Below are 17,354 nucleotides of genomic sequence, written 5' to 3'. Positions count from 1 at the left end.
GGCAGAAACCTCGAGCAGAACCAGACTCATGTTAGACAGACATCTGCCTCGACCCAGTTGGGTCTGGAAAGAGGGATAGAGGAGAATAAGAGAGAGGGGGAGAGGTGATAGTGATGAGACGAGTAGTAGTAGCTGTTGCAGCTGGAGTCCAGCACGTCCGTATCAGCTGGTGTCTGGAACGTCCACAGCAGGAGGAAGTCTACGGCAGCTCAGAGGAACCTACGAGACAAGGGAGCTCAAATTGGACTGAGATCTGGAGTATTGAACTAGGTGTCCTCCAGACCTCCTTCTTCCATCGCTCTGTGGTCCAGGTCTGATGCTCTTATGTCCATTGTAGGAGCTTTCAGAGGTGGTCAGGGGTCAGCATGGACACCACATGTTTGGCCTGCTCTCTGACAGACCCCCCCCCCCTCTGACAGGTGGCAGAGACACCCTCTGATAGTCCCCTCACCTGTCAGACCTGTGTTGTGCCTCTCTGGGAGCAGATGGTCATTTAAAGACTGGGGGTGTGATGTTTCTCTTTCACCAGCTGTCCCTTACAATACTCTTTTAAAGACGGAGAGACACCCCTTCCCCCCAACCCCCCGTCACTTACTTTAACTCCCCCTGTCCCATTAAAGTTACTAACCATAGACCTTTCTGGAGTCCCTGAGCTCCCTTGTCTCGTATGTTCCTCTGAATCTCTGCTGCTGTGGACGTGCCAGACTCCAGCTGCTACAACTACTACTATCCGTCTCACCACTATCCCTCTCTCCAACACGGTCTCAGCAGATGTGTGTCTAACATGAGTCTGGTCCTGCTGGAGGTTTCTGCCTGTTAAAGGAAGTTTGTCCTTGCCACTGTAACTTGCTAAATGCTGCAAAGGGCTCTGCTCATGGTGGATTAAGATGAGATCAGACCTTATCCTGTCTGTAAGACAGTCTGAGGAGAACGTTTGGTGGGATTTAGTGCTTTATAAATAAAGATTGATTGATATTCAGAGATTAAGGTTAGTGTGTTAGTCACTCAAGGTTTCAAACACCTTCCTCTGAAGATCCACATCATGTCAGAGTCCTCCAACCCTTCAGTGACTCACAGGCTCCTGTAGATGGAGGCATCGTCCCCCTGTAGACACCACTCACTCAGCGTCTTAGGTGTGTGTTCAGAGACAAGACGCCTCTGTGCTCATGTGTAGAGAGTTTCCTCAGCACGCATCCAGCAGGTCTCTCCACTGAGGGGTTAAACATTCATACTGAGACTCTGAACGAGCAACAGGGACCAGCTCAGCCTGGAGAGGACGTCAAGAAAAACCAAGACCTTTGGAGAGCTTCAGGAGGGCTGGACTGAGGCTGGAGTCAGAGCATCAAGATCCACCACACAGACGTCTTCAGGAAAGAGACACCTGTCCTATTCTTCATATCACTCCTGAACCAGAGACCACATTAGGAGACTCTTACCTGGGCTAAAAAAGATCTGGACTGCTGCTCAGTGGTCCAAAGTCCTCTCTAAAGTGAAAGTTAGCATTTCCTTTATAAATCCAAGTCCTGGAGTCAGGAGGAAGAGGAGAGGCACAGAGTCAAAGGTGAAGTCCAGAGTGACATTTCTGCAGCCTATGATGGTTTGGGGGGTCAGGTCATCTGTTGGTGTTGGTTTATGAAGTCCAGAGTCGACACGGAGTCTACCAGGAGACTTCAGAGCGCTTCATGCTTCATCTGCTGACAAGCTTTATGGAGATGCTGGTTTCATGAGTCCAGCAGGACTCGGCACCTGCCCACAGTGCCAAAACCACCACCACATGGTCTACTGACATTGATGTCACTGTGCTCAACACCCGACCTGAACCCCGTAGAGACTCGGTGGGAGACTCGTCAGGAGAAACACCGATCCAGAACTACAGACCAACTGAAGGCTGCTATCAAATCCACCTCAGCAGAGCTCCAGCTGATCACCGCCATGCTTCAGTGATGTAGTCCCTCATGGTGAGGGAGCCCCGACCCGGTACTAAGAGGATCCATGGACATGCTTTACCAACAGACCACAACAATAAATAAAAGATAATACACAATAAAAATAAGTCTATACATATAAATAATAATAATATTTGAATTAATAATAATTAAATAATAATACCTAATTAATTAATACATCAAATTAATGTATAAATAGTAATTAGGTTAATAATAAAAAATGGCATTCAGCAAACTACAAAGAAAAGTCATCTCTGTATATTTAGATTGATGCAGTAAATACTCTAATAATCTGAGGTCCTGGATTCAGGTTTGAAAGAGCTGGAGGATCAAATCATCCAGACTCAAACCAGTCTGCTCAGTTTGATTTCATCTCACTGTAAGCAGAGGAGACTGAACAGGACCTGATATAAATGCAGGTTTTTCACTGTCCCCCCTCCTTCACATCCTCACCCCTCAGTTACATGAGGGGTGCTAAAGACCGGGTCTTTAGCAGCCTGTCCCCTCCCACTGGGTCTTATTGTTAGACTGTCTGCACTCTGCTGCAGGTCTGCACTCTGCTGCAGGTCTGCACTCTGCTGCAGGTCTGCACTCTGCTGCAGGTCTGCACTCTGCTGCAGGTCTGCACTCTGCAGCAAGTCTGCACTCTGCTGCAGGTCTGCACTCTGCTGCAGGTCTGCACATCTGCTGGCCTGGCTCTTTGTTTCCAGCAGCTGGAGGAGGGAGCTGAAACCCAGACCAGCACCGAGGTCCCGCAGGTCTAACACTGAGTCCTCATCCCCACGGTGTGTATGAACACCTCCACGCAGCTCGTCTCTTCTCTGTGGTTTTAGACTCTGTCGTCACGGGTAATGACAGCGTCCAATCAGCAGCAGGATTCCCTTAAGCCCCGCCCCCCTGCGCTGTCTATTTATAACATTGCAACAGCAGCTTTCTGACAGTGAAACAGGACCAGCTCATGGACTCAGTGCGTCTGCATCCAGACCCTCATAGCCCAGACAGCCTGTGATAGACCTCCCTCAGACCACATCTACCAGACCTCTAAAGATCTGACCCACTATGACAGAGGGGAACAGCATGCCTGAAGGGGGCTTGGAGGAGAAGGATGGTCTCCCCCCGGCGGAGGAGAAGAAGGAGAACGGGGACAGCAGAGTCAGTCTCCCGGAGAAGGCTCCGGGTCCGGAGGAGGTCGAGTTCGTGCACCCTGAGGGGGGCTGGGGGTGGGTGGTGATGCTGGCTGCTATGTGGTGTAACGGATCGGTGTTCGGGATCCAGAACGCCTTCGGGATCTTGTTCCTGTCACTGCTCCGGGAGTTCGGCTCCGAGGACGATGATGACCTCCGCTTCAGGACAGGTGAGTGTGGACCCTGCTGTACCGGATTCAGACCGGTATTAGAGATCAGTTAACGGGCCGGTGTCTCTTAGAGGTGTGACGTCACTGGGAGCCGGTAACCATGAACACACAACTGGACGTTTAACGGCCAGTGAACCCGGGACCTTTGCCCTCATGTGGTCCTCAGTCTCTCTCTCAGACCTCAGACCGGATCACAACGTTAACCGATTAACCGGCTGTTCGTGCTCCACACCGAGCAGAGACCAGTGACCACCTGGGACCAGAGCAGCTGGGGGGGGTCACTGAGAGGGGGGCACAGCCAGGTGCTGCTGCTGCTGTGTGTGTGTGTGTGTGTGTGTGTGTGTGTGTGTGTGTGTGTGTGAGAGAGAGAGAGAGAGAGACACCAGTTGAACTCTACTTTCACTTTGTACTTCCTGCTCTGAGACATCAGTCAATCTTTATTTATAAAGCACCAAATCACAACACATGTTCTCCTCAGACTCTTTCCAAACAGGGCAGGTCTAGACCGTACTCTATGTTCTATTATTAACAAAGACCCAACATCAAGACAGGATCAGATCCAGTCCCATCTTACAGACAGGACTCAGTCTGGTCTAATCTTAATCCAGCATGAGCAGAGCACTTTGCAGCATTTAGAAAGTTACACTGGCAAGGACAAACTTCCTCTAAGTTTAGTTTAGTTTAGTTTGTTACTCATCATGTCATGCACTGAAAAGGTGTCCAGCCCATGTGGACTTACAAGACACTACACTCTGCTGAGACTGTATTGGAGAGAGGGATAGAGGGAGATGACATATGACCTATGACCTTTGCTCCAGTACTCTGAGATGATGGTGTAATGAAGAGGTGGAGGTGGTGTGGCAGTGTGTGAGTGATTGAGATGGTGGATCAATCAGCCTCATGAGGTCCTGGATCTTTAACATCATGGCTGCGTCTCAGTCTGCGTGGGAGGCTTCTTTCAAAGCCTGCACAGACGGCAAACGCCGGACTGGGCCCCATGTTGGACTCTTCTGACCCGCAGAGAGGTCGAGCCGAGAACTTTAGTGGATTTGATTCTGATCGACGGCAGGCTGTAACATGTTGAGTCCTGATTTTTCATGTAGAGACAGCTTCTAGTGGACTCTCCAGGAACTGCAGGTTTTGCACTCCTGCATGGTCTTCATGGTTCAGCAGCAGAGGATGTAGTTTGTTGGAGATGGTCCCTGAGTGTGTATTTGAACTCTGATCACATGTATGACAGGAGTCTGATGGTGGGGGAGATCTCTCCTTCATTAAGTGTGTCTGTGGTTTCCAGTACTTCTGGATTCATATTCATATTTGTAGACCGGAGGTTGCCGCTTGGTGTGTCCTGAAGTCTGCATGTTAAGGTCGGAGCGCTGATGTTCCCTCAGTACCGGCACTAACAGAAGCTCTATACGCCCCCCCGACCAGACGCCATCAGTCCCTCTTGGTCCTGATGGGTGCCGTTTCCTCAGAGTGAGGCAGAGACTGTGAGACGACAGAGCTGTTGGGAGAGGGAGGAGTGAGTTAACTTTTACGACCTCCACCATGGGTTGAACTCTGTTCATAAAGCGTCTGATGATGAGGGGCAGAGTCTGGGGAAGAGAGCTCCCTAATGACTGAGACTCTGAGCCAGTCAGACAGTGAAGAAGAGTACTCTGGAGTGTATGCATGTTGATTAGGTCAGTGTCCTCTGCAGGGTGTCCACTCACAGCCCGTCTGAGAGAAGTGGAGGTGAAGCTGCACCGGGATCTAAAAACACCACCCAGCAGAACATGCTGTGCCTGTGGAGTTGGTTCAGATTCAGAGTCTTATGTAACGCTCTCTCTGCAAACCTTTGGTCCTGGTTCCTGTGGAAATGATTTAGTGTCAACAGAGGTGGTCCTGCCTGCAGCTCACTCAGGACTTTCTGGGTACACTGAGTTAGTCAGAATGAGTCCAGTCCTCTTCATGGCCTCTCTGTCACTGTTTGGATGCTGTGTGTGTGTGTGTGTGTGTGTGTGTGTGTGTGTGTGTGTGTGTGTGTGTGTGTGTGTGTGTGTGTGTGTGTGTGTGTGGAGGCAGAGCTCTATGATGCTGCAGAGTCTCAAAAACACTTTTCATATCACGAGTCCACAACGGCACCCTGACGCTGCTGGCACCACGCCTTCCATATCGATCCCTCACAGTGATGTGACCAGGTCCCACTGTGAGGTAAACACACAGCCGGAGCTTCACACACACACACACACACACACACACACACACACACCCACACACACACACACACACACACACACACACTTCCAGTCAGGGTACTGGAGCTGTGCTGCGGCGTCAGAGTGTGTGGTTCTTTCTGCAGACCCTCTTTGAAAGTCCTCTGACTGTCAGCAGCAGGCAGGATGCTCTCAGCTCTAATGAACTCATCACTGAACCGCTGCTTGTTGTGTGTTTGGACCCCGGTCTGCAGAGCCCTGCTGAGACCGGGACCCTAACAGTACCCAGATATACACTAGAGTAGAGCAGCTGCATCATATTTAAAGGTGGAGGTCTTCCTGTCTCCAGCTCCCGACGTGGGTCCTCATCTAGCTGCCTGTTGTTTCTCAACCTGTTTACCTGTTCCCACGCAGGCCTTCAAGTGTCACTTCAACCTGGAGCCGCTCTACAGCAGGTCTTCCTGTCACAAGAGGAGGGCGGCGTATTGATGGGCTCACAGCGTAGAGTTCTGAAGTCTGAAAGCGGTGCAGGAGGAAGTGCCAGGGATGGCAGGAGGTGGAGGGGGGGGCAGGATGAGAGGCCAGACTTTATAAACAACATGAATCCCTGTGATGGACCCGACCCTTCAGACTCTTCCCTCTGTCACAGTGAAGTGACCTCTGCTGCTCTACTGTGGAGAGGGCTGGGTGATCATTCCATAATGTACCTGTAATTACACCTCCCAACCACTTGAAAGGGAGGGGGCACTAAGTAAAGGATAATGTAAGGTTAGCCTCCGCTTCATGTCGGGGTCTGGTCTCACCCTGAAGGGATTCTTTTCCCCATAACAACATACATACAGTATCCTGTCTTCAACTTTCACTGAGGAGCAAAAATCTGACTTTACATTTAAATGATTAGATTTGTATCGTGATAATTATCGATATCGACTGATATGGAAAACAATTATTGTGATTGTGAGTGTCTTATCTCTCACAGGTGGGGACTCTGCTCCTCAGATGTGACGGTACTTTGGCCGTAATGAGTGACATATTAAAGAGGCGTGCAGCTGACGGGTCTGCATGCTCTCAGTGTCTGCAGGAAGTATAGAGAGGACTCACCAGTGGAGGAGCAATGTTGATATTTGGTGTGATATAACATAATGATACACACGGCACACAGAGCTCTGTGAGGTCACCTCATACTCTAAAGACCAGGAGCAGCAACTCTCTGACTCCATGAAGGGATCTGAACACAGATCCTGAGACACCCTTTGTGTGCTGTTAACAGAGGACATACCAGCAGACGTGTCGCAACATGCTTCCTCCTCTGAACCCTGTTCACACAGCACCTCAGCTCAGACACACCGTCCTCCTGCTGGAGAACAGTGTGTGTTCATCAATCTAATGCTGAACCTCCAAACTTCAAATCATCAAAGACCAGGTTTGGGTTCAGGAGCTGGTCCTGTTTCAAAGAGTTAGAGGTGCAAAGACAGAGCTTAAAGGATGATTCCGTCATTTTAAACCTGAGTGCATCCACAGACTGGAAGAACCTGTGTGCAGTCTCAGGGACGTCACACATGGGCTGTTTTTGGCCTGCTGCATACTGTGTCTACCGGTGGTCTGTAGTCTGGCTGTTCTGTTGGATCTGGTCTGCAGGATGCTGGGTCAGGCATTGCTGGTTTTCAGGTTTCAGAAAGCTGAAGTAAACAACGACCAAGCTGACAGATAAACTGCTTCTTTAGCATCACGTATGATTTAAAAAGTGAGGAAGTGGTTTATATGGAATTTAATAATTTTCACAGCACCTAAAAACTGAGTTCCCCCATCAAAAAAAGAAGAAGTTAGCGCTGTGCATTGTGGGAAACAGTACGTGAGGAAGACTGGTCCGCTGCAGACTGAGACATGTTCCTGAATCAGTAGACATCTGAGTAGTTTTGTCATACTGCAGATTTTGCTCTTGTTCATATACTGAGGTACTGATACTACATACTGAATTTAGGCTGAATCAGTACAAACTGCTAGGATAGTAGGCGGTTTGAAAAAAGCCACTGCTTTCTGCAGAGGTGTGTGGAGCCCAAAGAGGGGGAGCTGAGTTCTGAGCTAACAGCTGCAACACATCTACCTGTCCGTCCACTCAGCCACGCCCTTCAGTTCAACATGTATCCCAGATGAATTGAGAACAGAAGATCTCCCCCCCCCAGTAGAGTGTAGGAACAGCTGAATGAGCTACAGACCAGAATCTGTAAACGTCAATCTCTGCGGTAACGATGGACACAGGGTGTGCTTTGCCCTTGGGGACACAGCCTCATGTGGATTCTGGAGGAAGTGCAGATTCTGTCCCTCCTGCACTGGCATCAGTTTCAATCAATCATTCAATCAATCTTTATTTGTATAGCGCCAAAGCACAACAAACGTTATCTCAAGACTCTTTTACAAACAGAGCAGGTCTAGACCACTCTATGTCAAATTATGAACAGAGACCCAACACCAAGACAGGATAAGACTCAGTCTGACCCCACCTTAATCCATCATGAGCATTGCACCTCACAGTATTTAGCTAGTTACAGTGGAGAGGACAAACTTCCTTTAACAGGCAGAAACCTCGAGCAGAACCAGACTCATGTTAGACACACATCTGCCTCGACAGAGTTGGGTCTGGAAAGAGGGATAGAGGAGAATAAGAGAGAGAGGGAGTGAGAGAGGGAGTGGTGATAATGATAGTGTGCAGCAGCAGAGGTTGCAGCTGTGGCGTGACCGCTCATCAGGGGGCGACAGTTCCACAGAGAACTGGAGCGAATCCAGCAGACATCTTCAGCCAGCAGCTGCAGAGCCGGCTTAATAACTGAAGACTGTTATCACAGTGACACGAACTTTACGCCCCAATAAAGTGCATCTGCTGAAGTGTGAGATAGTGCAGCAGTCAGACCGTTACTCTGTCCCAGCAGAGATACAGCTCTTCATGATTCAACCAGAATCCATTTATTCAAACTGAGTTCAACATAAAGATCACCTTGAACACTGAGATCAGACCTCAGAATATGCTCGAGGTAATATTCCAGACATGTACTTGTATGGGCGGAGCCTAACACCAGTGCTCTGTGCTCATTTCATGCATATTCCCTTTTTTTAAAGTTGTATTTTTGGCCATTTTCACCTTTAATGGACAGGACAGCTGAAGAGAGACAGGACATGTGGGGAGTAGAGAGTGGGGGAGGACATGCAGTATATGGTCGAGGATGGATTTGAACCTGCGACCTCTGCGACGAGGGCCTCTGTATATGGGGCACGCGCTTAGACCACTAGGCCAACAGCACCCCCCATTTCATCCATATTTCTGCACGTTTCCTGCAAGCTCACAGACACAGACCAAATGTGTCAGTACCACTGAAGATAGTGGGGACAGTGAAGCCAACACTTTAAACCACAGACTGGAAGAACCTGTGTGCAGTCTCAGGGACGTCACACATGGGCTGTTTTTGGCCTGCTGCATACTGTGTCTACCGGTGGTCTGTAGTCTGGCTGTTCTGTTGGATCTGGTCTGCAGGATGCTGGGTCAGGCATTGCTGGTTTTCAGGTTTCAGAAAGCTGAAGTAAACAACGACCAAGCTGACAGATAAACTGCTTCTTTAGCATCACGTATGATTTAAAAAGTGAGGAAGTGGTTTATATGGAATTTAATAATTTTCACAGCACCTAAAAACTGAGTTCCCCCATCAAAAAAAGAAGAAGTTAGCGCTGTGCATTGTGGGAAACAGTACGTGAGGAAGACTGATCCGCTGCAGACTGAGACATGTTCCTGAATCATTAGACATCTGAGTAGTTTTGTCATACTGCAGATTTTGCTCTTGTTTCCTGCAAGCTCACAGACACAGACCAAATGTGTCAGTACCACTGAAGATAGTGGGGACAGTGAAGCCAACACTTTAAACCACAGACTGTTTGAAACACTAACCACAGACTGTTTAAAACACTAACCACAGACTGTTTGAAACACTAACCACAGACTGTTTAAAACACTAACCACAGACTGTTTGAAACACTAACCACAGACTGTTTAAAACACTAACCACAGACTGTTTAAAACACTAACCACAGACTGTTTGAAACACTAACCACAGACTGTTTGAAACACTAACCACAGACTGTTTAAAACACTAACCACAGACTGTTTAAAACACTAACCACAGACTGTTTAAAACACTAACCACAGACTGTTTAAAACACTAACCACAGACTGTTTAAAACACTAACCACAGACTGTTTGAAACACTAACCACAGACTGTTTGAAACACTAACCACAGACTGTTTAAAACACTAACCACAGACTGTTTAAAACACTAACCACAGACTGTTTAAAACACTAAGCACAGACTGTTTAAAACACTAACCACAGACTGTTTGAAACACTAACCACAGACTGTTTGAAACACTAACCACAGACTGTTTGAAACACTAACCACAGACTGTTTGAAACACTAACCACAGACTGTTTGAAACACTAACCACAGACTGTTTGAAACACTAACCACAGACTGTTTGAAACACTAACCACAGACTGTTTGAAACACTAACCACAGACTGTTTGAAACACTAACCACAGACTGTTTGAAACACTAACCACAGACTGTTTGAAACACTAACCACAGCATCGTACAATGCTGTGTCTGTTCTCTCCTATGTTCTCGCCTCTTTCTTATCAGATTCACTGTTAATATCTCCTCCATCGTCACCCTGCCTGTCACTAACTTCTGAATCTTCAGGTTTTTTTGTGTCACTCTTGATTCTGAGCAGCGCCCTCTACTGGATATATTGCTTAATGTTCATTCCAGATGGCAGTTTAAGGTCTGTGGGGATTAGACCGTTTAATCAGGTCTCATAAGGGGGGCATAAATGAGCCAACAGGGACACAGTAGGACCCAGGTCTGAAACCTTCAGCCTCCTGAAGCGGCCTGGGTCTGAACAGATTCAGAGCATGTTGAGTCAAAGTCGTACTTTCTGACAGTCATGAAGACAAACATGTTATCAGCCGGAGCATGGCAGCTGCTTTCTTCTCTGGAGCCAGAGATAACCCGCCGCAGGCCGGGAAATCGGAAATGGTAATCATCCAATCAGAACGTGAGGTGCTGGGGCGGGGAGGTCCAGCCCATAGACTGGCCTGAACTCTGGGGTCAGTGGCCTTCACATCTGTGTGTGGGGCTCTGGTTCCCGCTCTGTGGACATGCCAGATGGGGTTATTCCTGGGCCCGGTGCCATGACAGCCATAATGTGAGAGCAGCCAGAGACCTCTGGACCAAACACAGACTTTAGACTCCTTCATGGTCCTGTTTTGATGAATCTGGAGTAACCTGAACTCGTGTGGCTAACTGACGACCACGTCAATAACAAGAAGTCATCTGACTGTGTGTGAGTGTTGTTCTCACTCAGTCAGTGGGAGAGGAGGAGGAGAAGGAGGAGGAGACAGATGAAGCTGGTGTTGTGTAGCTGCCTGTAGGGTGAAGTTGATAATATTGTTGTAGTATCACTGTGTGTGTGTGTGTGTGTGTGTGTGTGTGTGTGTGTGTGTGTGTGCGTGTGTGCGTGCGTGCGTGCGTGCGTGTGTGAGAGTGTGATGTGAGGTAGCGGGGATCACTGACAGGCTGTGCTGACAGGTGCAGCTGGGTGGTCGCAGGTCTTTCTTACGGTGAGGTACACATCACCCGACCCTGACGCTGCGTCCTCATTCTTCCTGCTCCTCTCAGCTCACTCTTTGATGGATCCAAAGAGACCGGTTCATGTGGAGTCTGATCAGACTTGACTATCTTCTTAAAGATAAACATGAACAACATGTTCTTAATACTCACTAATTTAAAAAGCAGAGAGTTTACAGATGACCTTCTATCCATCTAGAGGTCTAGACCACTCTATGTCAAGTTATGAACAGAGACCCAACACCAAGACAGGATAAGACTCAGTCTGACCCCACCTTAATCCACCATGAGCATTGCACCTCACAGTATTTAGCTAGTTACAGTGGAGAGGACAAACTTCCTTTAACAGGCAGAAACCTCGAGCAGAACCAGACTCATGTTAGACAGACATCTGCCTCGACCAAGTTGGGTCTGGAAAGAGGGATAGAGGAGAATAAGAGAGAGAGGGAGAGGTGATAGTGATGAGACGAGTAGTAGTAGCTGTTGCCCCTGGAGTCCAGCACGTCCGTATCAGCTGGAGTCTGGAACGTCCACAGCAGGAGGACGTCTACGGCAGCTCAGAGGAACCTACGAGACAAGGGAGCTCATGGACTCCAGAAAGGTCTATGGTTAGTAACTTTAATGGGACGGGGAGAGTTAAATGGTAAATGGTAAATGGACTTGTACTTATAAAGCACTTTTCTAGTCTTTCTGACCACTCAAAGCGCTTTTACACTACTCGTCACATTCACCCATGGTGGAGGCTGCTACAGTGAGGGACCATCAGTGTTAGCTAATCTCATTCGTTCACATGCACACACCTCTGAACAACAGAGGGAGCAATTCGGGGTTCAGTGTCTTGCTCAAGGACACTTCGGCATGTGACTGCCGGAGCTGGGGTCGAACCGCCAACCCTCTGATTGATAGACGACTGACTCTACCCACTGAGCCACAGCCGTTAAAGTTAAAGTCTTCATCACTGGGCCGTCACACTCAGCATCCTCTCTGGACTAACATCAGAAGTCCGTCTGTCCGTGGTCAGACTTGTGATCAGACTGTGAGTGTCTGTAGAGACCTCATCATACAGGGCAGGTATCTGCAGAGGAGACATGATATGAGATATGAGCTGCTGAAGTCCTCGGTCTCTACCTGGAGACAGGTGATCATGCTGAACAGTCACTGAGTGTATCTTTACTGCTTCAGCTCTGCCTCTGATGGACTCTCTGTATGTGCTGAGCCTTTCAGGTGGACTCCAGGAGTCTCTGCCGTCCCCTGACCCAACCCTTGAATAGAAATGTGTCAGTGCAGGGGGAGCAGCTGAGGATAGAGTATGTCTCCATCAGCTGTGGGCCTCGGGCAGCTGAAGGGTTAACTCCTGCCTCTGTGATCCATCTACAGGATTAGCATCAGGGCTAAAACTGAGTGTAACAATAGATGAAGAGGGGGAGAGTCAATGAACTGACCGAGTACTAACAGTTACACAACTCTGCCCCCTTTATCCAGGCTGCTTGTCCTGGTCTGAGAGGGAGGGGTGTGATATCATTAAAGGGACAGGGTTTATTTAATGCAGATCTTAAAGGATCTGAGCAGAAACCCCCTGCTCTGAACCAGACCACCATGCATGCCTCTGTTTTAGATTATGTGCACAGTGATTGGTTTAGAGCGTCTGTACATCCTGCAGACTTTAACAGAGTAAGGAGCTTCTTTTACACTGACCCATCCAGCATGGACCGGATCTCTGTAGACCTGGAGGAGTTTGTGGAGCGAGCGCTGGTTAATGTTTGAGCGGCTGTTTGATGTCAGGCGTGTGTGAGCATGAGCCTGCGTTTGGGTGAAGGTTGTCGGGAGATAAAGTGGACAGAAGGTAAACACACTGCGAGCCCAGCAGCACTTCAGAGGCAGCACGAGGACCAATTGTTTGGCCTCCTGCACATGACACGCATCATCAGGCCACACATGCTGCAACGGGCCGGGGGAGGGGCTGAAGACACTCCAGCTAATGACTGGAAGGTTCCTTCTAGGCTGGTTCTGGTCTCTATGAGAACCAGGTTGATTGATGGTGTGTCAGTACTCATCTCCACACCGTTCTTCAATCAGTGCACCGAGTTATTGATCCGCCAGTCTAATCACACTTACATCACACCTCGAGCACGCGTACAGTAACGTGTCATCCACTGTGATTAATCCTCCTCATCACAGGACACGTGAACACCGCCATCACACTCTGATGTGAACACAGCCAACTGAGATCACACAGGAGAGGCACTTACTTTACAGAACACAAACCAGAGGTCCTGTAGTGTCCCACAGTCCTCGAACACCACATGGGATGAGTGTCTGTCCAACCCTTTAGAGTCCAGCCTCTCAAGAGACTCTGAATCAGCCTACAATAAAAGCATGGCTGACTTCGTCTCTGACCCTCACCACACTTGGAAGACTTCCACGGGACTTCCACCAGATCCGTGTCCGGTCCGTCTCCGATCCACTGCAGTCCGGCTCCATGCTGTCTTGTCCGTCAACACCCACCGGTTGTGTTTGCAGAACACGGCACGGAGCAGGACCTCCGGACAGCTGGAGTCATGTGACCGAGGTTTTCCTGTGGTAATCACTAAATCAAGGATCCTCCTCCTCCTCCTCTCCTCATCCATGTTGTCTTTCTGGTCCTCTGAAAACCTCTGACCTGTTGACTCCAGGCCTGGCTCCGCTCATCATGACTTTGGTTTGTTGTTGTAGTTAAGTGAAATACGATCTGGTGATAACACAGTGTTTTATTCTGAAAATTAACCGGATGTTTTCATTTTGTTTTGGTGAAACCTGACTTCCTGTCCCGCTCCATCTGCTCTGTTGAGATTTATGCGTTGTGCTCCGGCATCCGGCACAAATAGAAGTCTTGTGTATCTGATCCGTTGAGTTCCGGATCAGAGACGCAGCCGGAATGCAATGGAGCGGATCCAGTGGAAGTTAACACATTGACTAGAATAGAAACCTATCAGATCCGGTGCTGTGACGGATCAGAGACGAACCGGACACGGTTCTAGTGGAATTTGGCCTTGAGTATGAACCATCACACCTGAGACACAGAGGTCCACGTCAGGTCAGACTGAAGCTCTCTCTGAAATCACACATGGAGGCCTCTGAACGTTTGCTGTTTGAAACGTGTGTGTCTTTATGTTGATTGTTCTCAGAGCTCCAAGATCACCACACATGTCAGTTAATAAGGTTTATCCATCAGTTCGTCATGAGGCGTGATCCATGCTGTACAGCTGAGAGAGCAGGTTTATAAAGCTGACACATATCAGCTGGAGTCTGGAACGTCCACAGCAGGAGGACGTCTACGGCAGCTCAGAGGAACCTACGAGACAAGGGAGCTCAGGGACTCCAGAAAGGTCTATGGTTAGTAACTTTAATGAGACAGGGAGAGTTAAAGTAAGTGATGAGGGGGCTGGGGGGAAGGGGGTGAGATAGGATCCAAGTGTGTCAGTTCCCCCAGCAGTCTAAGCCTATAGCAGTATAATTAAGAGCTGGTCCAAGCCTGATCCAGCTCTAACTATAAGCTTTATTAAAAAGGAAAGCTTGAAGCCTACTCTTAAAAGTCGAGAGGGGGTCTGCTTCCCAGACCCTGACTGGTAGATGATTCCAAAGGATAACTGAAGGTTCTACCTCCCATACTACTCATGATGAACTGCATGTTTTAATCCAGCCTGGCATCAGGTGAGCCATGTTGGTCTGGAGCTGCCGTCATTCTAAACAATCACAGACGTAATGGACCAATCATAATCCTTTATTTAGAAACAGGGCGGGCTCTAGCGGAGCATGGTGAGGCATCTGAATGATTGTAGGTCCGCCTCATCACTTCGAGAGGAGCTTCCACATGCAGATGTCCACTCAGATAGGGTATGACCTGCAAAGACCTGAACAGACGCTGGGCTGGTCTGGTCTGCTGAAAGGTCTCAGGTGGTCTGTAGGGACAGGCGTATTCATGCCACGGCATCCTGTTTTCTTTTGGAGCTCTCCATGAAGCCAAATCTGTTAAATCCAAGTTCCTGAAATCAGGATCTGATGTTAACCTGCACAAACACAAAGACAGGATACTCAAAAAACCATAAAAACCAGGACACTCAGGTCCATGACGTAAACCCGCTCATTGAGACCTCTTAAAGAGTATCTGTTAGGACCCAGATTTTCAAAGGTCAGCGTCAGTGTTACATGGACTCTCTGTGATTTACCTCAGCTCAGCCTGGACTGACTTTAGTCACATGATCTGATGTCTTTATTTATTTATTTATTTATTTTATTGAACCTTTATTTAACCAGATAAAAGACCCATTGAGATCGAGACCTCTTTCACAAGGGTGACCTGGCCAAGAGAGGCAGCAACATATGTCATAGTAAACAAAACAGACAGGCAGTTGGCTTGGCTGCTAGACAGGCCTAGTTCCAATCCACCAAATATCACCATTTAAGTTTTCAATCCACCGCCACAATTAATCCCAGAATCCTTTGGTGAAAGAGTTTTTAAAGACATAGACTAAAATGCTGCACTTATGCGTCAGAGAGAGAGAAACTGTCCATGGTGGATGAGACGACCGTCTCCTCTCTCTGTTTGAGGTCTCAGAGATGACCTCCTGAAGGTCACGTGCTCTGCAGAGAAGCAGAGTGTGATGAACGGGGTCACTGCAGTCTCTCTGCATGAACGTTACAGGAAGCTTTGTTGACTTCTTCAGTCTCAGCCTCTCTGCAGAAACCGGTCTGCTCTGTAGGCATGGAGTAAAGCTGTGAGAGAGGAGGATCCTCCCTGCGGCCTGCTGCCGTCTCTATACCGTGAACTCTGTGAAGGGGAGGACGTGAAGCTCCACCAATCAGCAGCCAGCCCTCACACACCACCCCTTCCTGTTTCCTCTGATGCAGAGTACACCCCTTGTTCCACATCTCCTGGAGGAGTCGTTGCAGGCATGCTCATGATCGGTCCCTATGTATATGCACGCACATAAATCACTCTGTGACTGCACCCCCACATTTCTGCTGAGTCATCATGCATCAGGTTTCACTTCCTGTAGTGCGAGGCCAGAAAACACACAAGCTGGAAGTTTGCATGCAGGCATCCATTAACTGCTGGTTCTCCCCAAACAGAGCCTCCAGTGGAGCGGCCCGGGTAAATGGCTTCCAGCTGCTGTCAGCAGGAGATGGAGCCTGGACTCTATACACTATATTCAGTCTGGTCCACCAGGCCCAGATGTGTCTCTGCAGCTCTGAGGGGCCCTGAACGGGTGCTGAGACGGGGATCTGTGTCAGTGAACAGTAACAGCTGCACACTGATTCTTTATCATGATCCTGGTTCTACAGTTAGTCCATGTAAAGTCTGCAGTTTGTGGAGGGGCTGAAGTCTGAGCTGAGAGTAGGAACAAGACTTTCCTTCAATGAAACCAGCCCGGACTGAGTCCGGCTTCACCTGCAGGACGGTTCTTACCTCAGGAGATAGTCCTGCACCTGTCAGGAACTGTGCCAGCAACAGCACCAACAGCAGTGTCTGATAGTTAGGAGGGGTTCACTGTGACACCAAAGTCCTAGCATGTATCAGAAAGAGGACAGTGAACAGCCACTGAACCTGATCTCCTCCTCCTGTACCTCTCTGACCCGCTCATACGAAGGAGCTGTAGGAACACATGCATGGACTTGCAGTCAAAGTCAGCCTCAGTCTTTCTTCTTGGGTTCTGTCACAGTCAGACAGCAGAGTGTCAGAGAGTGCATCCATCATGTGTCTGTCAGGAGAGGCTTGGTGTTTCAGAGCAGACAGGAGTCCGGACTGCAGAGAGCTTACCTCAGGAGGAACGTAATGAGTCTCAGCTATGTGTCAAACATGTTCAGCCTTACAGAGAGCAGCTTGTAAACCCATTAACCCTGCTGCTTTGTTTTCATTGGAAAGAGAAGGATTTCCTTTCCTCTAAATGACTCAAGGACTGAAGGGAACAAGGATGTTATCGTTCCCTCTTCACTTTCTTTTCTGCACCTCCTTTCCTTCCCTTCCTCTCTCTGTCACGTTGACCCCCTCCGACAGTGGGTCTGAAGCTCTGACTGTAAAGTGAGCTGATGTGAGCTTGGTGTGTATGTTACACTGGTATGGAGAAAACTCCATGTGTGTATGATATGCATGTCTCAGTGTGTGGGAGCAGCTGCTCTGTCAGTGTGGACTCCTCTGCTTTTCAGAGACTT

The 17,354-nt window shown here is 48.7% G+C and overlaps 1 protein-coding gene across 1 annotated transcript in view; it reads left to right on the top strand.

Annotated features, from left to right (window-relative positions):
* The first annotated feature begins 2,853 nt into the window (after positions 1-2,853).
* The window catches only part of slc16a10 (solute carrier family 16 member 10), a 43,116-nt gene continuing 28,615 nt past the window's right edge, over positions 2,854-17,354 (top strand). The window contains exon 1 of the mRNA XM_034700217.1: positions 2,854-3,300. Within this exon, the coding sequence (XP_034556108.1) occupies positions 3,006-3,300 (295 nt within the window). The 5' untranslated portion in view covers positions 2,854-3,005. The remainder of the gene's footprint in view (positions 3,301-17,354) is intronic.

This window comes from Notolabrus celidotus, chromosome 13 (assembly GCF_009762535.1).
Source record: "Notolabrus celidotus isolate fNotCel1 chromosome 13, fNotCel1.pri, whole genome shotgun sequence".
Taxonomy (NCBI): Eukaryota; Metazoa; Chordata; class Actinopteri; order Labriformes; family Labridae; genus Notolabrus; species Notolabrus celidotus.
Note: the sequence above shows the minus strand (reverse complement) of the source record. Positions and strands in the feature narration are given on the sequence as shown.